Source organism: Narcine bancroftii, chromosome 2 (assembly GCF_036971445.1).
Source record: "Narcine bancroftii isolate sNarBan1 chromosome 2, sNarBan1.hap1, whole genome shotgun sequence".
Taxonomy (NCBI): Eukaryota; Metazoa; Chordata; class Chondrichthyes; order Torpediniformes; family Narcinidae; genus Narcine; species Narcine bancroftii.
Genome location: NC_091470.1, coordinates 217,746,679 through 217,771,558, shown reverse-complemented (window position 1 = coordinate 217,771,558; position 24,880 = coordinate 217,746,679). Strand labels below are relative to the sequence as shown.

The following is a 24,880-nucleotide window of genomic DNA, read 5'->3' as shown; positions in this document are numbered from 1 at the left end:
TCCCATGCACCCCAATTCTCTGACCGCAAGGAAAGCCTGGCGATTTTTGACGACGGCGAACCTTTGACTACCCTATGGCAGACTAAATGCAATTTTGTGTCATATTACATCTGTTTTATGACATGACAATAAAAGAATCTTGAATATCCACCACAATTGCAGGCTAAAGTTGTGATTTTAAAAAAAATTAACTAGAGATTCACAAGATAATTTTCAAATACAATTTTTATTAAAATGCAAAATCACACAATGAAAACTGAAGTCATAACTGAAAGAAAATTTTATTTTTTTTTCTTTAGAAAAAGAATCAAGTTTTACATACAATTGGTCATGATTCACCTCTCCTGATACAATCATTCTTTGCTCAACATACAAAACTTTTGGAAATTCTGTAGAAATTAAATTTTAGCAGGGCAGAACAAAAGAATTCAAAACTAGAGAATCAGAACTTCACAGTTGAAAGTCAGATCAATCCACTCATACTTCCGGGCCTTCACCACCAGGTATAAGCTGGAAAGGTTAAAGATGTACAAAGACATACTGTATTAAATAAGCACCCACAACTGGCAAATTACAGGAATATATATTAACAAATACAAGGTACAGAAAAAACAAAGAGGCCATCTTGCATTTAATTGCACAGTAACATCCCTGTTATCCAGAAGGCAAGCAACCAGCAAAAAAAGTGAAAAATAAATGGGTAACAGATACAAAAGTTTAAAATTGACTCCGTTCTCGCAACATTCAGTCTCAAGCAACTGGGAAATCCCATCGCTGTTGAATACCAGGAATTTTACTGTATGTCAAATTTACACATTTTAAAAAATGTTTCAGTGACTCATGAAATTGTAATTTTTAAAAAAAAACAAAACTGTCTTGATTTCATGGAAATTTTCATCAAGTCAACTTAAGTTTTATTACAAAATAAAAGTATGGCCTGGGAAACAAAATAACTTTCAAGACAATGTATGAATAAATGCAAAGGATTTATGAAAAGATATTTACTAGATGAGGTGGGATCAGAATTTGTCATATACACAAGAAATTCTTACTTGCTGGAGCCACATAGATACTGAGGTAAAACACAATAGCTTGCAGACACTGTGATTGTCGTAAAACACAGGTCCTACAGCATCCATTGGAGGTAAAGATGTATAAAAATGTATAACCAACGTTTTAGGCCTGAGCCCTTCTTCAAGATACACCAACTACAATTGTTTACCACAATATCCCAATACAAAAAGACAGTAAATATTCATAGTTGAAATTTGTGCAGAGATACACAGAGAGCATGACATATAGTCAAAACCATAAAAGAAGAAAGTAAAAGGAATTGGCAAAGCAAAAGAGTAACAGAAAATTAAATTTTAGGAAAATACAATAATGTATTCTGCAGGCAGAATATTGACAATGAGCTGCCAGAAGAGGTGGTGCAACAGTAACATTTAAGATACATCTGGCCAGTACTTGAATGAGCAGGGAATAAAGGATAAAGAATTAATGCAGGGAAATTGGTATAGGCAGAGATGGATAGGCTCTTGATTAGCCAGGGTATCAAAGGTTACGGGGAGAAGGGTGGGCAGTGGGGCTGGGTCAGAAAATGGATCAGCTCATGATTAAATGGAGGGCAAACTCAATGGGCTGCATAGCCAATTTCTGCTCCTATATCTTACGGTCTTGTGTGCACCATTGAGAAAGTGGGCCTTTTCTATTCTTTAGAATGCCATGAGATCGGGCAGCAATTTTAACATAGTAGAAAGACTGGACCAGAACTGCAGTCAGCACCAAGTTGCGTCCAATAAACTAGGGACTTATTTCCTGGATTCATTTATGTTGACCTGCTGATCAAAGACCCCCCCCCCCCCCCCATCCAAAATGGATAGGCTCTGAACATCATCACAGCCTGACTCACTAAACAGCTGAAAGATTGAATTAGCTGAACCATGTTTTTATGCCGTCAGGGAATTTTCAAGGACGTTTGAATGTCTCGCATTGTCCTCAATGAAAACTGCAAGACATTAAAACCCTGGTACATGCACCCTCCAGCAAAAACATCGAGGAAATTAATTAAAAAATTAAAATAAATAAGAATAAAATAGTAAGTAAAAAATAAGTTTAATGGTTTATATATTCATACGTGAAGTTTATTCAGTGTAAGTGCAGTATAATTTTTTTTTCTTTTAAACTGTTTATTCTAATGCAGGCATATTAGACAATGCAGGAGCAAGTCTCAAGCTACTGGAAAATATCCTCATCAGGCATCTACCAGGCCCATTGGTTTTGGATACAATGGTTTTTACTGTATATCAATGTTTCTCAACTTCTAAAGCTGTCTATAAAAAGACAAGCTGTGATTTCAACTTCCAATTTTGACTAGGAATGCTGAAGTGTTAGGGGTTTGGATGGGTAAATTCTCGTGGGTCCACGAGAATTTTCCACAAGGGAAGCAGCAATACTGTACCGTATACTGGGGAGAGATGCTGGTCGGATATCTGATGTGTCACTTGGTGAATAAGAATTAATATAGTTACGAAAAATGACTGGACCTCAGGCTGAAATCTTAAATTGGGCAAAGCCAATTTTGATCTTGGGCAGAAGTTAGCAAAAGTTGACAGGATGCAAATATTTGAGATTAAAAGCACAACTGTCAAACGGGAGGAGTTCTCAAATGTAATAAGGAAATTCCAGGACAAACACATACCCAGTTGGGTAAACAGCAGGAATGGCAAGGAATCGGGACCCTGGTTAACAGGAGAAACAGAGACCCAGACAAGAAAGAAAAAGGAGGAATATATCAGAGGCATAGGAGGTCTAATGAATCCCTTGTATAATGTAGAAGCACAGTAAAGAGTGACATGATGTTTTGGCAGAGGGTGTATGAGAGAAATCAAAGATTTTGTGTACATTGAGATCACAAAAGTCATGAGGAAAGAACAGGTTCATTTAAGGATCAGGATGGGCATTTCTAGTCAATAGACAATAGGTGCAGGAGCAGGCCATTCCACCCTTCGAGTCTGCACTGTGATCTTGGTTAATCATCTACAATCAGTATCCCATTCCTGCCTTCTCCCCATATCCCTATCTTTAAAAGCTCTATAACTCTTTCTTGAAAGCATCCAGTGAATTGGCATCCACTGCCTTCTGAGCCAGAGCATTTCACAGATCCACAACTCTCTGGGTGAAAAAGATTTTCCTCAACTGCCTACCCCTTATTCTTAAATTGTGGCCTCTAGTTCTGAACTTCCTCCAACATTGGGAACATGTTTCAAACCTCTAGTGTGTTAATCCCTTAATAATCTTAGATATTTCAATCAGCTCCCCTCTCATCCTTCTAAATTCCAGTCGCTCCAATCTTTCCGAGGAGATGGGGAAGATTTTAAATTAACATTTTTTTGAACACGTTTACTGTGAACCAGGATAAGCAGGAATGAGGAAGGAAACTAAATATTGCCCAGAATATGTCAGTACCAGCAATAAAGATCATACATCAAGTGCATGCAGAACATTGTAGGAAGGACATTGTTGAGATCTGAACAGGCAAAAATTTTAACTCATTGCTGAGAACAGGAGAACACCCCAGGTCTGGAGGATGGCAAATGTGGAACTGTTATTTAAAAAGAGCTCTAAGGATAATCTACGTACCTACATTCCTGTTTGTTGGAAATCAGAGGCAGGAAAGCCACTGGAAGATTCTGAAAGAATTTAGATGATCAGGGGAAAATTTATGGATTTATATGTGGAAAATAGTGTCTCACAAACATGAAGGAATTAAAGAGGTGGCAAAGAGGGTAGACAAAGGCAAGGCAGTTGATGTTATTAAGACTGACTTTAGTAAGGCATTTGATTAGGCATATGGGATAGGAGGCCAGCTAGCCAACTGGATTTTTAAAAAAAAGGCTGAATGATTGAAATCTGAGTGTGGATGTAGAGGGCAGTTTTTCAGACTGGAGGATCATGGCTAGTGAATTTCCTCATGGTTTGGTACTAGTTCCCTTGCTTTCTATAATAAACATAAATGATTTGGACAAGGATGGCAAGGTAAGTTTGCTGAAGACACTAAATATGCGCTATGCTGGGTACCAAAGGTTAACTGGGTTTATAATTGGTTATAGATCAGATGACATCTGGGCAGACGCAGTTTAATTCAAGTGCAAAATAATGCATTTGGGTAAATCAAACCAGGGTGGGATGTTTTCTGCCAACAGTAGTGCCCTAAAGATTGTTATGGCGAAGAGGGACCCAGGAGTGCAGTATATAGCTCTAAAGATGGCAGCATATTAAAGAGTGCTTGGGATGCTCGCCTTCAGCAGTCAAGGCAGTAAATAGAAGTGGTAAGACATCATACTGAAGTTGTACAAGTAAGTGGTAAGGCCACACTTAGAATAGTGTATACATCTTTGGTTGCTGAGCTATAGGAATGATGTTACAAAGTTGAAAAGGGTACAAGAAGAGGCTTATATAGGTGTTGCCAGGATTAAGGAAGTTGAGTTATTGTTGGGACAGGTAATACTGGACCTGTTTTCCTCAGAGCACAGGTGGATGAGAAAGGATTTTATTGAGGGGCATAGATAAGTGAATAATGATACCACTTCCTCAAGTAGGAGAATCAAAGAAGGCACGACTACAAGTTGAAGGAGTGCCACAAGGTGACAGTTCTTCAAAGGATGGTGGCATCTAGAAAGAACTGCCAGAGTTGTAGAAGCAGGTACGTGAGCTTACTTTAAAAACCTGGATAATTACATGGCTGAGCATGACTTGAGGCTTATGGGCCAAATGCAGAAATGGAACAGGAGGCCATGTTGTTCAGCAGGGACAAAATGGGCCTGTGGGCTTGATTCCATGCTGTGGAACTGATTCTTAACCACAGGCCACCTTAAATATTACTTCACCGATCGCAGACCACCTTACAGCAAACCCACCAACCACTGGTTGTGGGAAATAGTTGATGAGCTTGATCCCCTTTCCAGATCAGATTTGTGCTTTGGTGGAAAAACAGATATACAACTTTGTTTTACATTCTACTGGTTTATTTATATCACTAATATTTGTCTACAGATTACCTACAATCTACCCACAGATAGCCAGTAGTTAATGGGCCAGTTTAGAAATGCTATCATATAACAGTAAAATTTGCTGAAAGGATAGAAATGTGTTGCATAATGTGGGTTGGTATATTATGTAATATCTTAGCAAGAAAAGGAAGGTGATCTGACTATAAATGGCAGAACGGAGAGACTATGATTTAAAAGGACAATCCACAAGAAACTAAAAATGCTGAAGTTAGAAATTTGGGGCAGTTTAAAAAAAATAAGACTTGAGTGCAATTTATACTATGGCTTTAACTGATGGGACAAAAAGACACATCTCTTTATCCCCAACAGACAACATTGGTTATCTTTTACTTCCTATAGATCTATAGGATCTGCTGAGTTTCCCCAGTAATAAATCTTCGCTCTGTCCACGTCAATGACTGGGATCTCCCAGTGACCAACCATTTCAATCTACATCCCACTCCCGCCCATTGCCTCATGCACTGCCAAACTATGGCCACTTATAAATTGGAGGAGCAACACCTAATATTCTGTCTGGACCCTCTCCAATCAGATGGCATTAACTACAATTTATCTGGTTTCTGCTAGTCCACGCGCTGTTCTCTCTCACTTCCCTCTCCCTCTGTCTTTCTTCCAGCTCTCCATTCCCTTCCCTCTCCATTCAGTCATACCCCTTCCCCTTTATGCTGTTGTGCTTTCCCTCCCTTAGTCACATATTACCTCTTGCCTGTGGGCTTTTGCTTCTCCCCTCTCCCCCATCATTTTATTCTGGCACCTGCCTACATTTTGCCTATACCTTGATGAAGGGCTCAGGCCTGAAACATTGGTTATGTATCATAATCTTTGCTCTACAAAATATGCTGTGTGAACTGCTGAGTTTCTCTACTACCATGTTTTTACTACAATCACTGCGTTTTGTAAGACTTTTGTGTTTCGCTCGAGTTTCCACAGTATATTGCAAATCTGTCTGTTATATATTGTACTGCCATTACATACCATAGTTATGTTGTTTCCATTCAATAATATTTGGTCCAGTTTTGTGATTCTTCTTCCTTCTGGCGTGATCTCACTGTAGAAGATCAAGAGCGAAAAGCACTGTGAATTTAGTTAACAGTCACAACACCAAACTGGATTACAAACTCAAAAATGGATTAGGGTGCAAGATCTCAATTAGAGTCAAATTAATCAATAGAATTATTAATGGTCTGTCAGGACTGGCATTTAATTCCGTTACACAGAATGAGCAACATTCTGCATTAGGAAGTAAAATTGCAGAACACAGAATATCCAACATTATAAGAACAAAGAGCAAAAGGTAACTAGGGAGAGAATATGTCTCATTAAGGATCAATGCCTGGCAGAGTGGAGGTCTTGTATATTTCACATATGTATTTAACACAGAAACCAAGGAATTAAGGAAATGAATAGCAAGGTCTTGGAACAAATCTATATTACAAAAGGGGTGGGAGTGGAGATCTTAAAGCACAAAGGTAGATAAACCCCTCAGGTTCTGATTAAGTATATTCTAGGACAGTGTGGGAAGGAAGAAATTTCAGATCACTGGCAGAGTCATCAATTTCATCTTTAGCCACAGGCAAGGTACAGGATGATTGGAGAGCAGTTAATGTTGTGCCTTTCTTTAAGAAGGGCTGCAAGGACAACCCAGGGTACTACAGGAAAACCTGACAATAGTGGTTGGAAAGTTGCTGGAGTGGATTCCGAGGGTCAGAATTGATCAGTACTTGGAAAAGCAAGGCCCATTTAGGGACAGTGAGCACAGACATTGTGCATGTGTGCTCACAGATATGATTTTTTTCCTGAAGCAGTGAGGAGGAATAACAAGGGTAAAGTGACAAACATTGTCCACATGGACTTCAGCAATGCCTTTGACAAGGTATTCATGGTAGGCTAGTCCAGGTTATATTGCGTAGGATCCAGGTGGGCTGGCCATTTTGATGCAGAAATGGCTTAAAGGTTGGAGTTGGAGTGTGATAGTAAAGGGTTGTTATTTAGATTGGAGGCTTGTGACTAGTGGTATGTTGCACAAATCAATGCTGGGTTAAAGAACTGGATGGCAATGTAGTGAGCAATGGTGAGCATGTTTTCAGATGACACCAACATTGCTGATATAGTGGACAGTGAAGGTGGTCATCTGAAATCGCAATAGGATCGAGATGTGGAAAGTGGGCCAAGGAATGGCTTATGGAATTTATCTCGGACAAGTGCAAGGTGTGGCATTTTGCTCGGTTTAACCAAGTCAGGATTTGCTTGGTAAGTGGTCGGGCCTAGAAGTGTGCTGGAGAACAGAGACGTGAATGAGACACAGTTAGATATGAGATTATCACTCATGACATTGAGTACATGAGTTGGGATGTCCTGTTCAAGATATGGGTGAGATCACACTTGAGGCCTTTATTTTATGCAATTCTGATAAGTTATTATTAAACTAGAAATGGTATATGGAACAAGTTGCCAGAGTAAAGGGTACGAAACATCTAGACAGGTACATAGATCAGAAATGTTTTAAGGGATATGGGCCAATCCATTCAATCATTACTAGTAGGCAACTTAGTTGTCATAGACATTGAGCAGAAGAGTGTTTCTGTGCACTATGAAATAATGTCATTGACAAAATCTTGATGCAGTGGCTTTCCTTGAGAATGAATCAACAACTTACTTCAGTACAAGAAATCAATTAAAAATGGTTCAGCTAAAGATCTGTTCAAGGAGTGATTCCTTGGAGACCTCACTACAAGCCCATCCAGAAAATAACATTCACAAGATGAAAAGTAAATTGATTGTTCAGTAATTCATTGGATAATTAAGGGCAAACATTGACTTCATAATAAGAAATATACAAAAAGGCCAAGAACATATCCATTCAGGTTGTCTGACTAGAATACCGAATAAGGTACATTAAGCTGTGCACATGTTTTAATATTTCTAACTAGATCGATCTGCAATAAAAGCAATTAAAATTAACTTACAATTCTGTGACATCTTCGAGTACCATGTCCAAAGATTAGAGTTAAGAAATGTAAGGTGTTGTAAATATAATTAGTTTATTAACATATTGATATCAATCATTATCAGTCCAGCAGAGCGTAGATTCTGCAGAATCTATACAACAGATGTTAGTGAGCAAGAAAATTAGGGGGAAAATTAACATGGGAGGAAAAAAGTGTTCCTTGGAATTTAAAGATCGGCTAATAAAGAATAGAATTATAAAAACAAAATAAAAGATGGAAACGCCTGGCAGATTAGGCAGAACCAATGGAAAAAAACAGCTAACATTTGGGACCCATTTATCCACTTCTGGTGACCATTTACAGACCTGAAATTTTACCATTTCTTTTTCTATTCCTATTCCCAATATTTTCTGTTTCATTTTATTTTACTAACAGTTATTCAATTCAATTGAAATTCAATTAATTCTACAAGGAAGGAAATCAATCTGCAGCTAAACAAGAAAGTGAATGTTTGCAATAGATTGGAGACCAATAGAGACTGAAGACAAGTGGTGGTGGTGCAGACTGAGGGAGTGTGAAGCCATTAATCACTACTGAATTGTCTATTGGTGGTGCAAAGCACTCAGACAAAGATACAAACAATAATGCTGGAACTGCTTAATTTAAAAAAAATCTTAAATAGAATGATTTTAAAACATCCACAGAGATAAAGCAGAGTTAATATTTGCAAGTTGACATTTCATCAGAATTGGCATGTTCTGATTAAAACTATTGTTATTTAAAATCCCAGGGTAAAAATAGCTGCTGGAGACTCTTAGCAGGTCATGCAGCATTTGTGTGTATTGGGGGAGCAGCGGTAGAGGTGAATATTGAAGTATTGAATTCAAGAGTAGGAAGGTTATGATGTACAAGGCATTGGTGAGGCCAAATTTGGAGTACTGTGAACAGTTTTGGTCACCAAATTATAGGAAAGATATAAACAAAAGAGAGAGTGCAGAGAAGGTTCACGAGAATGTTGACAGGATTTCAAGGTTTGAGTTACAGGGAAAGGTTGTGCAGACTAGGGCTTTTTTTCTCTGGAGCATAGAAGATTGAGGGGGGGACTTGATAGAGGTGTTTAAGATTTTAAAAGGGACAGACAGAGTAAATGTGGATAGGGTTTTTCAATTAAGAGTGGGGGAGATTCAAACTAGAGGGCATGGTTTAAGATTGAAGGGGGAAAATTATAAGGGGAACATGAGGGGAAATTTCTTTACGCAAAGGGTGGTAGGGATGTGGAATGAGCTTCCGGCAGACGTGGTCGAGGCGGGATCATTGGTTACATTTAAGGATAGACTGGATAGTTACATGGAGAGGAGAGGACTGGAGGGGTATGGACTGGGTGCTGGTCAGTGGGACTAGGAGGGTGGGAATTTGTTACGGCATGGACTAGTAGGGCCAAACTGGCCTGTTCTGTGCTGTAAATGGTTATATAGAAAGGAGATAAAAATGCACATTTCGATTTGAGACAATGCATCAAGTCTGAGAATGGAATGGGAAGAAAGTTTGCATAGAAGAGGAAAGGGTGAGACAGGCCAGTGGGTAATCGATGGGCTGAGAAGAGGTGAGGGATGATGGGCAGATGGAACCAGATGGGGTGGGATGATTGAAGAGTGATTGAAAATATTCAAGGCAGAGAGATCAACAGATATTTGAAGTACAAGCTAGGCAAGGGGAATGTGGAGACAACCAGAAAGAGATTGTGCATTTGAGACTTGTTCAGACATGATCTTATTGAATAACTGAGCTAGCTTGAGCATTTGGTTGGTTTAATTCTGCTTCTGGATCTTAGGAAAGTCAACAGCTGTGTGCAGCTGGGGACAATGAGGCTGTGATGAAAATATTTCCAGAGAATGCTGTCTATGACTAAATAACAGGCAGTGGTGGAGACAAGGTCCTGAAGTAAGTGCAAAATAGTGCAAGAGAGCTGGAATGCATTGTAGAGGTCAGTTCACCAAACATCAAGAGTACCAGCCTAGTAAGCATGTCTGGTGTCACTGATGGTCTTGGTTGTCAGCAAGCAGAGTGCTGCATACTCAGGAAGGGAGGAACAAGTCAAGGCAATGGAAAAACTGAAGTGGTCAATGTCATGCAGGCAATTAGCTTTGAATACATCAATAGAGAGTGTGTCCAAGTAGATCAAGAATTCTGAAGATAGAAGAGCCGACAATCTGGGATGAAGGCTCAACCAAAGAAAATTGCTGTGAGTCGCACCATAGAAAATTCAATATTGTGTTCGGCCTACAATTCGTTGAGTTGGGATATTTGGTGATAAAGCCAAGACCTTTGCTGAGACTCTCCAAAAGATGGTTAAGACGAGGTAAGGGATAAAATGGAAGGAAGAGATTGTCAAAATAAAGAAGGAGAATTCAGAGGAATGTTAGAATTGAAATTTTGTGATCCTTTTGTATGTATCTGTGTCAAGGGATACCAGTGACATCCTATGTAAAACACAAAGTCAGCATGCAGGCACAGCAAATAATTACAATGGCAAACAGGTATCCATTGTAGAGGGATAAGATAACCTTTGATTGTCTTTGCACAAGTACAACAAAATACATCAAACAAATAAGATATAAAAACACAATAAAACAATACAATATGCAATGTTTGGTGTTATTCAATTCACGTATGGCTCTGGGGTAAAAACGATTTTTAAGTCTGTCTATCCATGAGTTAATGGACCTAAAACGTCTACTGGAGGGCAGCAGGTCAAACAGATGATGACCAGGGTGGCAAGGGACTTTCTGGATTTTGGCTGCTCCACGAAGGCAGCAAGAGCTGAATAAATCCCCCAAAGAGGGCAGTGCACAGCTGATAATCTTCTGGACAGTATTAATGACCCTCTGGAGGTCCATCTTGTCTGCTACCAAGCAGTTGGCAAACCACAGCAGAATGCAGTAGGCTAGCACACTCTCGATGGAGCAGCGATAGAAGGACACCAGCAGTTACTTCTGTTTGATTTTCCTGAGAATCATCAGGGCATGCAGTCGTTGCTGTACCTTTTTAACGACAGTGATGGCAATGGTAGTCAAGGAGAGATCTTCAGCAAAATACATACCTAGAAACCTGAAAGCAGTGACCCTTTCTTTCCACACAGTCCCCGTTGATTATAATGGGTCTGGAACTCTACTGTTCCTCCTGAAGTCTATTGCAAGTTCCTTTGTTTTTGAGGAATTACAGACAAGATTGTTCTCTGAACACCACGCTGTCAGTCTTTGGACTTCATCCCTTTAGGCCATCTCGTCTCCTCTTGAAACAAGTCCAATCGTCTGCAAACTTGATATTAGTAGAATACATGTGGCGTAATCATGAGTATAGAAGGCTCAATACACACCCTTGTGGAGAGCTGATACTGAGTGCAAGGGTAGAGGAGGATGAGTGGCAATTTTAACAGTCTGGGAGCAGTTCATTAAAAAGCTCTTAATCTAGAGACAAATAGATGGGGAAAATCCTAATTCAGCAAGTTTTTGTAACCAGTCTGTATGGGATGACAGTGTTAAAGGCAGAGCTAAAGTCTATAAAAAGGTCCCCGGTGTTCAAAGTGGATCAATGCAGTGGCGATGTCATCCATTGGGTAAATTGATATGGATCAAAGGTGGGTAAGAGGCTGGCTTTTATGCATTGCAATATCAGCCTCTCGAAGCACTTCCCAATGGCCAGTGAAAGTGCTACCGGACAGTAGTTATTGAGGCCACTGATGGCATTCTTCTTCGGTAGTGGAATGATAATGGCAGACTTCAGGCAAGGTGGGATGATGGATTTAGACAAGGATAGGTTGAAGATCTTTGTGAAGATTCCTTCAGCACCCTTCCTGTCACACCATCAGGGCCAGCAGCTTTCCTTTATTCACCACATTGAGCACCCATCTCACATCATATTCCTTCACAGCGGGGAGTTGGCTGTTAAGAGGCTGATGAGGGTATTATGTTCATCTCCACTGTCTTCTCCTCAAATCAAGCAAAATGATTAAGATCCTCGGCCAGCATGGCATCAGCCCCGACAGTCATTCTGTTACTTGTTTTATGATTGGTGAAATGTTTGATGCCCTGCCACACACTCTGTCGATCATTATTGAAGAAATGATCCTCAATCTTCCTCTTATAGGCCGCTTTCACATCCCTGATGCCTCCCTTCACGATAGCTCTCGAGGCACTGCATAGTGCTCCATTGCCAGACTTAAATGCGGTGAGAAGGATCCTTGAGAAGAATTTTGACCTCTTTTGTCATCCAGGGCTTCTGGTTGGAATACACCCAATTGTGTTTGTCAACAGTGATGTTGTCAACACAGTTCGGAATGTAACAGCTGATATGTACACCTCCAAATCCTGATGCACAAAAATATCCCAATTGGTCCTTTCAAAATCAATCCTGCAACTGCAAGTAAGCTCCTTTGCCGGCCACATTCTAACAGTGTTTATAGTGATTGAGCTTTCCCTCAAAGGGGAGTGTATGCTGGGATTAAGAGTATGGTTAAGTAATCCAACTGGCCTACGTGTGGTAATGTATTGACCTAAAGCCATTCTTAATGTTTGAATAAACTCTGTCTAGTGTCTTTTCCCCCGGTAACACATTTAATATGCTGTTTAAATTTTAAACTGCCTTTAAATCTGCAGTTAAAATCTCCAGCTATAACCTGGGCTGCTTCAAGGCAGGAGCTCTGTTGTAAATCTAAATATTTGAGAAGATAGCCTAAAGCTATAAACAAACAATAGTAAACTCATGGAAGGTGAATCTTTGGCTTGGCTTTGCGGACAAAGATTTACGGAGGGGTATGTCCACGTCTGCTGCAGGCTCGTTGGTGACTGACAAGTCCAATGCGGGACAGGCAGGCACGGTTGCAGCAGTTGCAAGGGAAAATTGGTTGGTTGAGGTTGGGTGTTGGGTTTTTCCTTCTTTGTCTTTTGTCAGTGAGGTGGGCTCTGCGGTCTTCTTTAAAGGAGGTTGCAGCCTGCCGAACTGTGAGGCGCCAAGATGCATGGTTGGAGAGTACCTCTTCTTTGGTGCACCGCTGTCTCGGTGGCCAGTGGAGAGCTCGCCATATAACACGATCTTGGGAAGGTGATGGTCCTCCATTCTGGAAACGTGACCCACCCAGCGCAGTTGGGTCTTCAGCAGCGTGGATTCGATGCTTGCGGATTCTGCCAGCTTGAGTACTTCGATGTTGGTGATAAAGTCATTCCAATGAATGTTGAGGATGGAGCTGAGACAGCGCTGATGGAAGCGTTCTAGGAGCCGTAGGTGATGCCGGTAGAGGACCCACGATTCAGAGCCGAACAGGAGCGTGGGTATATACAATGGGTCTGTACACGCTGATCTACATTGAACTGTCAGGTACTCCAGGTCAGAACAATGACTATCCCGAGATTTTCACATTTAATGCATCAAATGTTAAGTACATACATGCATAATCACCACCCCCTCCCCTTGTTTTTAAACCATTCTTTGTCAATTGCTGCATCTGAGATAAGTGGGTGTAGCCACCCCTCCGTTATTAACAGAATACAACAGACCTCAATGAGTTTAAATTCATTCATTTGTTGGTGGTGGATCTGGCATTGATAAGAAAAATACTGATAATGGTGGTTTGTGTGATTGCCTCCTTAGCCCCTCTAGTATGGTGAACCAGCTTCCGCTTCCTGTATCTCTTCATCCAACTCCTGCCAGACCCAACAACGATCCACAAAGAGCCCTATATTCTATCTCCTCCAGCACATTACATGAGTACAAAAACACATCCGCGATGATCCTGCTATGGGCAGGATCATCCTGTCGGCTGTAGGTAGGGTTCGCACGTCCAAACCAGACATAAACAAGCAAACATATGCACAAAAACACACATTGAATGCATCAAAAGGAAGAGTATCGAGCCACTACATCTATGCACACCACCATCTTGAAGGAAGAAAGTGTAAACGTATTGATGTAATTGTACAATGCTTTGGTGACACCACACATGGAGATCACTTACAAATTTGAATTATTACTTATGGTGGCACATACTTGTATTAGATGTTGTTGAGATTCATTAGGATGATATCTGGGATGAAGATGATCCTCAAAGGGGGATCTTAAACCATTGCTAAAGTTCAGAACAAAGGGTCGTAAATTTAACACACATCGGGAGAGATTTTCCCCTCAAATCCCTGTTAAAACTCCTTCTCACTTAAACCCACATCCATGCCATGGGGAATTGATTCCAACTATCTGTCTCTTATAATTCTATATACCTCCATAAGATGACCCCTCAGCCTTCTTCATTCGCAGAAAAATAAGCCAAGTCTATTCAATCCTTCCTCTGTTTCTCCAGTGAAATCACATCTTCCTCCTGTGCTGACCACAACTGCACAGAATACTACATGGTTGAACCAGTGAACATCCCACCTTTCTAAAAAAAATATTTTACTTATGATTTTCCAAACTTAAACAGTTATCAACATTATCGGTGCCAATGTTAACCATATCTGCATTGACTACAATTTACAATTATCGATTTTTTTCAGTTTTCTGCAGAATTCTTTTTTCATCTCCCTTCCCCCCAACCCCACCCCCCCACATTAAACATTTAACGAACCACAATTACACACAACATTTTAGACACTCACAGCAAAGGTATAAGAAAGACTTGAACATCCAACCTTGACCTTAATCACTGACCCGACAGTGAACATGCCATATGATCTATTCATTCTACCACTGTCAGAATCGATGGATTTGAATGCCAAGATCTCTCTGGTCATCAACATTCCTTTATGCCTACATCCTCCCCAAATTCTGCATCACTTCAGATTTGTCAGGATTACATTTCATCTGCAGATATTCAACCCAACATTGTATCTGATCTGTAGCTTGACAACTTCCCTCATTACTGTTACCTTTAACCATTTATTTTAAGTTAAAAGGTGGGTCCCACCTTGGAATATTTTTCTTTCACATTGAAAATCTATTTTTCCTCACCTGTTGAAATGCATCTATGAGGATAACAGGCCTTCCACCACTCTGCCTCAAAAAATTAAACCAGAAAATATTCTTTTTCATATTGGTATTAAATCTACACCCCATTCTCCCAAGAAGAAACATTTACCCTTACTCACCCCTCCAAGAACTTAAAGCTTCAATTCAACTGTCTCTAATCCCTATGAGGGCAAAGACCTTTCCTTGCAGGACAATTCCTCCACATCCAAGAAGCATGTAAATGAACCTTCCACAAGCTGATTCCAATAAAACTGTTCTTTAAGCAAGGGAAACATAGCTGCTTATAACATTCTAGAATGGGATCTCAGATTCCTTGTACAGTTGCAGAAACACTTCTCTACTTTTATATTCCAACATTCTAGAAATGAGGAGCAAAATTCCTTTTTGAATCTTTTACCTACTGTACTTAAAGGTTAATTTTGTGTTTCATATGCAGGTATTCCCAAATCTGCATTGCCCTTTCAGCAATTTCGCTCTATTTAAATACCATTTCCTTTGTTCTTTCAAAGGGGTGGCACAATAGAGTTGCAGATTGTGCAATGCTGTTTCCAGCGCCAATGACCTGGGTTTGAATCCACTGCTGCTCATGTATTCACTCATCCTCCAAAAGCATAGAGTATTTGTCCGTTGATTCGTGCATTTGAGCAACATGGGCTTGTAGACTGGAATGACCTGTTACCATGCTGTATCTCTAAATCAGTGGTTTTCAACTGTTTTTCCCCCACTCACACACCACTTTAAGTAATCCCTTACTAATTACAGAGAACCTATGGCATAGGGATTATTTAAAGTGGAATGCAAGTAGAAAGAAAAAAACTGAAAACCACTGCTCTAATAATTTTGCTCAAAAATTTGTCCTAAATATTTCCATAAACTTTAAGCTCAAAATTTGCCTTTCTACCTTTTTTAAATCTCCAAAATTAGTTACTGCATTTTTGCTTCCTTCTTCCAAATCATAAATATTATTTGTAAACAACTGTGTTTCTGACATTGATGCTCATGGTACCTCAATGGCCACATGTTGCCAAGCTACTTCCCATTTATTTGTCAATCCAGGCAATCTCAATCTGTTGAATTCAAAATAGAGAAGCGGGGGAAATTTCTTTAGCCAGAGTGGTGAACTTGCAGCCACAGGCAGCTGCAGCAGCCAAGTTGTTGGGTGTATTTGAGGCGGAGATCATCAGGCATCTGAATAATCAGCATATCAAAAGTTATGGGGAGAAAGCAGCGGAGTGGAGAAGAGTAAAATTGATGAGCTCATGACGGAATGGTGGAATGGATTTGACAGGCCGAATGGCCTACTTCTGCTCCTATGTCTTATTACACAAGACCTTAAGATACAGGAGAACCAAATTGAAACAACTCATCCAACAGCTTCAAATTATAACATAATATTGGCTCCCTCAATCCACTCTAGTTGAAACTACCACAAAAACAAGTTACATTTGATAATGTATCCAAGATAGTACATTAGATTAAAAGTAGGGCTCATAGTAGCATGAAAATGGATCAACACGAATATGATTGGAGAGTAGTTTATCGGGTATTTCACTTTTCACTATATAGAAGCAGGAAAGAAGAGCAGAAATAGACTAGTTGTACTCAAGTCTGCTCCATCACTCACTACGATCATGACTGATCCAATCTTCGCTCAGCATCACTTTCTCCTCTCTCCGTGGTGCTCATCTCTCTTCGTACTTGAATGTCCATTAATCTTGGCCTCCAATATTCAATTACTAACAAAGCTTTAGGCATGAGAATTTCCATTACAACCTTTCAGAGAAAAATATTCTCATCTTTATCCAAAATAACTCCTAATTGAAAATCTATATTTTTACCTATCTAGATCTAAATATCTTTACTATGGAAAAAAGCCATCTTCAGCATTCAACCTGTTAATTTTATTCATCCCAGGGACCAATTCAGTGAAATCAGTAAGTTTTCTGCACTTCCTGAAATGCAAATGCATTCTTCTTGAAAACAGAACACCAAAGCTATGTGTCCTGCCCCAGGGAAAAGTCCCATTGGCATTCTCTAAAGTTGCATTAAAAATTCCTCTTTCATACTCCATTCCCTTTGCAATAAAGGACAATTCATCAAGGTGACAGACATGGTGGATAGCAAGATCTGGAAGGGATATACTGATATGCTAGAGCACAGATATCAAAATGGTGATGGTGTTAGGTCTTTTGAAGAATATAGCTGTGTTAAGGTTTCTCATGCCCTCTGGGATCTATCCCAGGCTGTTAATCGAGGCAAGAGGAGATTGCTGGACCCTTGACAGAGACCAAAAATAATTTAGTATATTTGCTATTTCCCACAATTAACTCCATCTCATTCCCCCAGGAATGAATGCTCATTTTTGCTTGCGCCTTTTGTATATCTGTACAAGAACAGAACAGGAGAAAGAATAGGCCTTATGGCCTGTCAAGCATGGTCTGCCATTCAATAAGATCATGGCTGATCTGTCTGTGAACTCCACCTGCTCCCCATTACCTATAATTCCTCTAGTCTTCAAAAATTATAGTAGAATTACAGAATTAAAAATTAAAATTCAATTTAGCTTCTTTGCTTTTATTATTTTAACAATTGCTAGTTTCTAAATTTTTTCCAGTCCTTTGGCCTGCCACAAAACTTCAGTCTTGTGTACTTTTATTGTCAATTTAATATCTTCCTCAATTTTCTTCGAGCTCTGGATTGTGCATCTTTCACATGGCCTGATCAGCCCCACCCCACCCTCCCCCATCAGCACCTTAGATCTCTAACCCTCAGACCCTCTCATCTCCTCCCAACTCTCCACTGACCCCTCTCCCCCTCTGGCTTCCCCTACTCTCTACCTCCCCCCACTGTTCCCAACCCTCCACATCCCCCACCCTCCTCCCAACACTCTCCACAACATTGATTCCCACTCTGACCCCAGTTTGGGTTTTACCATCCCATCTGACATTTCCCTGAGAGACGGAAAGCTCTGCCTTCAGTAGAGGCGTCATCTCTGTCTCCCTTTGCCTACACCTCCAGCATTGTTTTTTCATGTTTCTCATGAAGCCTTTCTTTCTCACCAGAACAGATCCTTGCCAAGATTTATGAAATCTGTTTTCAAATTCTAATCAAGTATCTAACCGATTAATCCATTTCCCCAAAGCACTTTGGCTTACTGCAATTTCATACTTGGGAGTAAATGGATTGAATGTTGACATTCCATACTGTCTGTGGAGTTGTTCATTATCCCTGTAAGCTTGTGGAGTTCTTTCAGGTGATTACTTCCTCTCACATCCCATGCAAGCTAGTAAATTCATTGGTCGCAATAAATTGCAAGTGTGTAGGTGAGTAGTAAAATCTGGGCGAGTTGATAGGAACACAATGATTGTAAAATAGGATGAATTTAAGTGGATAGTTGAGGACTAGTGCAGACTGAGTATGGAGAGAGACCCATTTCTTTGCTATATATCCGTGACTATTATTTAATCCCATCTCATTGAACAATACAAGATGGGGTAGAGTCTGGTCAACATATTTCTCCAGTAAACCATTCTAAGTACACTCTATAAACTTGTTCTCAATGCCACTCGATAGTTTGATTTTGCAGTTTAAGAAAATTAAATTCACCCATTACTGCAATACTTTTCTTACAAACCCTCATCATTTCATTATGTATACACTGTCCAAAGTATTGATGATTTGAAGGCCTAAATGCTACACCACCAAATACCTTACTTTTTTTTAAATCACTACCTGAACTGATTTTACTCCCAAGTATCAATCTGCTCCATTACAACCATCTCTTCCTTTGTTGACAGACCTAACCACTTCCTTTCCTTTTATGGCATAATTTCTAAATTGTCAATACTCCAATATATATTTGGTTCCCAGCATTTAAAGATGAGAATTAAGGTGTGACAAATTATGCTAAAAGTGGCCATAATTGACGGTGAGAAGAAAAAAATTCAAGTGTACGGGGATATATCAATGGACAAATTAGGTGGCCACCAAAGTGGTAACTCAATACAGAGGGTGGAAAGTAAACAAGGTAATACATTATTAATGCTAGGATAATAAAAAGTGTGAGCAATAATGGTATCTGAATAGCCCATTTCTGCCTCTGTATATTATAGTCCACAGATCCACAAATTTCTAAAAGTAGGACAAAAAAAAAATCACTACGTTGTTAAACTACCACACAGAAACGGGCTTGAGGAACACAATTCAAGAGCAGGAAGGTCAAACTATAATTGTATAAAACGCTAGCTAGGTTACAGACTGAGGAGATAAAAATTACCAGTTATGCATTGAATCTAGGGAAGATACCGCCAGAATTTTTTAGTAACTTTGAGAACAGACCATCTTGGACTGGGACTATTTCATTACGATTAACAAGGAGAAATTTAATCAAGGTGTTTAAAGCAATTATAAGCCAAGAAGGAAAAGAATAAAGGTCTTTAAAAAAACGATAGGTCAAGAAAGAACAGAAGAATAGAATTATTTTGATAATTTTGTGATATGAAGTTAGGTGATGTTAAGTTCAATTATACGAGTCTTTATCTGAACCCTTGGGGAAAAGTGTGTTCCGAATTTCAGATATTTCCGGATTTCGGAAAGCCAGATTTAAGCCCATCGGAATTGTGCTGCCGTATCCACCCCCACCCACTTCCAGTGGGCCGGTCGCCCGACGCGCGCTGCCGGTCGCCCGACGCGCGCTGCCGGTCGCCCGACGCGCGCTGCCGGTCGCCCGACGCGCGCTGCCGGTCGCCCGACGCGCGCTGCCGGTCGCCCGACGCGCGCTGCCGGTCGCCCGACGCGCGCTGCCGGTCGCCCGACGCGCGCTGCCGGTCGCCCGACGCGCGCTGCCGGTCGCCCGACGCGCGCTGCCGGTCGCCCGACGCGCGCTGCCGGTCGCCCGACGCGCGCTGCCGGTCGCCCGACGCGCGCTGCCGGTCGCCCGACGCGCGCTGCCGGTCGCCCGACGCGCGCTGCCGGTCGCCCGACGCGCGCTGCCGGTCGCCCGACGCGCGCTGCCGGTCGCCCGACGCGCGCTGCCGGTCGCCCGACGCGCGCTGCCGGTCGCCCGACGCGCGCTGCCGGTCGCCCGACGCGCGCTGCCGGATTTTCGAGCTTTCCAGATTTTAGATGTCCAGATAAAGGATCATGTACCTATATTAGAAACATTGATAAAAGAAACAATGAATTTGGGGGAGGATGAAAGTCATTGCCTGAACAGCACCTAACAGCCTGAATACACCTGGGATTGTTTGATCTCAGAAGCTAAGCAGGCACAATACTTGGAGGGGAGACCCGCCTATGAACACCAGGTTTCTGTAAGGGGCACTGGGCAAAGTGGTGACTCTTTGTCTGCCTTACAGTAGACAAAGGTTAAAGAGTTTCATGTATGCTACATTCTAAATGTAGTATTGCGTTACAACAATGGAACATTTACCTTTAGATAGCGATGGAAACAAAATCCCTTTCATACCACCATAAAGGACACAACTGACACTCTACAAGAATGTAGCATCATGGACCAAGAGCTGGGAATTAGGTCTAACTTCAAGTCCTTTTTTGCATTCAGGGAGGTCTTATGAAAAAGTGGAAAGGTTTTGGAATGAACTGAGTTTATTATTAGGACAAATTATGAAGATAAAGATATCAAAAGATCCAAGAATATTTTTTATGTGCCGCGATATCATGGAAAAATGATAAGAGAAGTGTAATTAAGTAGATGGTATAATGAAAAATTGTATAATTTTGGGAAAAAATTACTTATAGTTTAAGGAATGGAGTGGAAAATTTTTATAATATTTGGAAACCATATATGGATTTTAGGGATAATTTTCCAACCTCCTCTTCTATCTTGTCCACTCCCCTTAATTAGTAATTTTTAAATAACAATTAATGATTGTCTATGCTAATATTATTGTATATTAAATGGTAGGTGTTTCTTTTCTTACTTTTGGGTGGGGGGGATGGGGAGAAAAATAAGTTTTCTGTATCATTGGCGATGGATATTTAATTAATGTTTTATTCTATTTTTTTCCTGTAATAATGCAAACAATTAAATAAAATTTAAAAAAGAATGACATGGACAAAATAGCCATTGTGCCATAAACATCCACCAATGTAACCTAGATTTTAGTTTGTGTGAATTCAACTAAAATTCTGGAAGGAACCTTTGATTTGTTCTACCAATAAATGCAAATATAAAATATTTTTTTTATATGTCCTCTTCAATCCACAGTTCAAACAATGCACTTCTGTCAATTCCCATATTTGCTACAATCTCTGCAGAACTTTAGGAAGTCCCTTCAAAATGCATTTTGGTACTCCATAAAAGTCACAGATGCAAGCTGTGCATTTTTTCATTTCCCCCTCCCCAGATTAATTTCTAAACATTTACCATAACATTAAAGACATCTGAATGATCCCAAGATCGTGTTATACGGCGAGCTCTCCACTGGCCACCGTGACAGAGGTGCACCAAAGAAGAGGTACAAGGACTGCCTAAAGAAATCTCTTGAGGCCTGCCACATTGACCACCGCCAGTGGGGTGATATCGCCTCAAACCGTGCATCCTGGCGCCTCACAGTTCGGTGGGCAGCAACCTCCTTTGAAGAAGACCACAGAGTCCACCTCACTGACAAAAGACAAAGAAGGAAAAACCCAACCCCAACTAACCAATTTTCCCCTGCAACCATGTGTGCCTGTCCCGCATCGGACTTGTCAGCCACAAACGAGGCTGCAGCTGACGTGGATATTTACCCCTCCATAAATCTTCGTCCGCGAAGCCAAGCCAAAGAAAGACATCTGAATGTAGCTGATCTCACACCCTTTAAGAAAGGAGGAATACTGGATATAGTATTCAATTAAAACAAATATTTAATGTTCAGGAGACAACATACCCCAGATGCTGACAACTGGAGCAAAAAGCAATCTGCTGGAGGAACTCAATGTCGAGAAGTATCAGTGGCGGGATATTTTGGGTGAAAACCCTTCATGAAAACTAATTGTGGAGCGGGGAGACGGCCAGTATCATGTAGAAGAGATTAGGAGGTGTGACACAGATATCATTTGGAAAGGGTGAAGGATGACGATTTATAACTTAAAGCATGGTTAAAAGTTTCACAATGAGAATCAAATGTTAGAGTTAAGTGTTAATAAATGGTGCACAAAAGCAAAACTGGATCAAAACAAAAGTAAGACAAATCTAGAGAATAACGGTGTTTTGTTATTCTGGGAAAGAAGATGGAACTTCTGCAGGTTCCCACCAGATTTATAGACAGGTAACATTCTAAAGATTCACACTATTACCAATTTAATTGCCAAAAGTTTAAAATAGTTCATTCAGCTCCTTAACGGTTTGAAAATTCAACAAGATCATAGCTGATCTATCACAACATCATTTTTTAAACCAGAAACGCACTGTCCGATTACTTTGGCATGCTAAAATATTACAATACCTCCTTTGAGTGCAATCAATGACTGAGGCACCACAGCCCTTCTAGTATAGAATGACAAATATCTAACATCCTTGAGTGAAGCAATTTGTCATTTCAGTCAAAAATGGCCAACTGCTTATTTAGTGACTGTAAGCCAACGTAAGACTTCTTGGCCAGGGAAAATGCCCACATGCATCTCCTGTTAAGCCCTCCTCATAATTTTATGCTTCAAAATTCAAGTAGAGACCAAGCCTCCTTAACTTGTCTGTAAACCTGCCATTTCAGGAATAACTCTGGTAAATTTTGCTGTACTCCCTGGTAAAACAAATATTTTCTCCTTTGTGTCAGGAGAGTAAAACTGTACAAAAACACTCCATGTGTGGTCGCAGCATCCGGATCATTCAGTATTCAGTTGGAAGTCCTAAAAAAATCCATTCATAGCAAGTAAAACATAAAAGGATACTGACAAAATCATCAAAACCTAGTAATGTTCCTACAATTTCTTTGTCATTTTTCATAACAATATGGATGCGTGAGCCAATGCACTTGTCCACCAGTTCTGAAATAGAAGAAAAAGATTGAATCTGTAAAAGGAAAAAAATACAAATAAAACATTTAAACGTGCATTGATTTTAAAAAAATCATTTATTTAGATTGCAGAATCACAACATCGGTTGATTAGAATGGATCATTTACACCGCCTCGCATTTCTTCACCCAACCATATTCAGGCATTCTCCTCATCTAGCCCCAATACCATCAAATCCATCTCCTCTCCCCTTCCTCCATCCTACAATAATGATCAAGAGTACAAAAACATTCATTACCAAACAGTCAGAACAAATGAACTGTACCAGTAAAAACTTATCGAGAGGACCCCACTGCCTGAAAAAAAGCAACCAAAATACCAAAGGACTCATCACACCCCAGGCACACACTTTTCCCATCAGGGAGAAGCTTTCACAGAATGAAACATACACCAATGGGTTTCTTCACTTTTTTGCCACAGCTATCAGACTCCTGAATGAACCATATAACAGTGCTATCAGGCTTCCCTTGCTTGGTACTAACGGATCTTTCTTTACACTGTAAATTGACTCGGTGGTTGTACTCTTTAGATGACATTTCAGATTTTTTGTCAGCGTAGATACACGATGTCCCTGAGATTCCTTTTCCTGCAGGCGCGGCAGAATTACCGCTTACAAAAAACCTGTACTCAGCATATGCAAGTAAACAAATAAAGAAATGTAAACAAACTGACTGTGCAATACAGAGAGAAAAAAACAGATACAAAACTAAGAATGAGGGGTCTGATGATGATGGGGTCTGAACCTGATAGTACAAGTCTTGTCTTTCCTGATGGTAGCAGCAAAAACAGAGCACATGCTGGATGATGTAGATCTGAAGGTAACAACCCCCGTAGATGCACTCGATGATATGGAGGCTTTTACCCGTGACGTCCTGGGCTGTATCCATTACCTTTTGCAGGACCTTCTATTCAAGGGTATTGGAGCCGTGATGTAGCCTGTCAATACACTTCCCACCTCACATCTGCAGAAATTTGTCAGCACTTGCAATATCATACCAAACCTCCACAAACTCTTGAGGTAGTTCATACAGCTATGAAAATGCCTGCCATAGCCCACCACGAGACTCGCAGAAAAACCCTTCTCATTGCACTATCTATAACATGACAAATAAACTTAAATATGTTTTTAAAGCCGGGGAAGCATTTAAAAGATACGCAAGACTTTTTTTTTAAAAAACGACAGTGGTTGGCTCTTGGAATGGGCTGCCTGGTATAGAAAAGTGTAAGCGAACATCTGCAATAACATATTTTAAGAGGCTGTTAGACGCATTAACGTGGAGGATATTAAAGGATATGCATCACCTCCAAGTAGTTTTAATTGGTTTTCGACATGATATTTAGAGCAGACATCGTGGGCCTGTTTCAATGAAGTCTCTCTATTGTAAGAGACAGTTAACAAATCAGTCTCTAATATTTTAACTTCAGATTTTTAAGCATCAACAAGAACGTTTTCCTTTGCTGCCAAAACAACGCGCTCTGTCAAGCCCAGCCCCAGCTCGAGCCCGAACCCTTACCCAGCGGCAGCAGCTGCGAAGGATTGGTGGAGTTCAGCGCCATCTTCCCGCGAACGAAAGCGAGGCTCCCGTCGACCAACCAAAAGGGAACCGCCGCGACCAATCAAGAGCCCCCTCGGGGCCCTCGCCGAATCAAAATGTGCAGGACAAGAGCGCATGCGCGTGGTGTCAAACGGCTCAGCCCGCCCTGGAGGGGAGGTGTGTGAAGATTTCTAATCCAAACTTTTCTCAAAATGTCCCTTCGGTTACATTGGGTGGACGGAACCGAGCCTTCTGCTGAAACTCGTAGTGCGCAGTTTGTTTTTAAACTGATTGAA

General features: G+C 40.6%; 1 protein-coding gene across 3 annotated transcripts; it reads right to left on the bottom strand.

Moving 5' to 3' along the window:
- Positions 1-265: 265 nt before the first annotated feature.
- lsm5 (LSM5 homolog, U6 small nuclear RNA and mRNA degradation associated) lies at positions 266-24,655 on the bottom strand. Of its 3 annotated transcripts, XM_069920299.1 has the most exons (6): positions 24,564-24,627; positions 24,352-24,425; positions 22,925-23,020; positions 8,039-8,066; positions 6,048-6,120; positions 266-510 (listed from the first exon to the last, which is right to left on the bottom strand). In XM_069920299.1, exons 3-6 carry the CDS (start codon positions 22,977-22,979, stop codon positions 478-480), a joined length of 189 nt encoding a protein of 62 aa, XP_069776400.1. In that variant the 5' UTR covers positions 22,980-23,020; positions 24,352-24,425; positions 24,564-24,627; the 3' UTR covers positions 266-477. The 3 variants fall into 3 exon arrangements, with proteins under 3 accessions (XP_069776400.1, XP_069776399.1, XP_069776401.1); XM_069920298.1 differs by lacking the exon at positions 24,352-24,425 and having other exon boundaries at positions 24,564-24,655; XM_069920300.1 differs by lacking the exon at positions 24,352-24,425 and having other exon boundaries at positions 22,925-23,045; positions 24,564-24,607.
- Between the last annotated feature and the right edge of the window lie 225 nt (positions 24,656-24,880).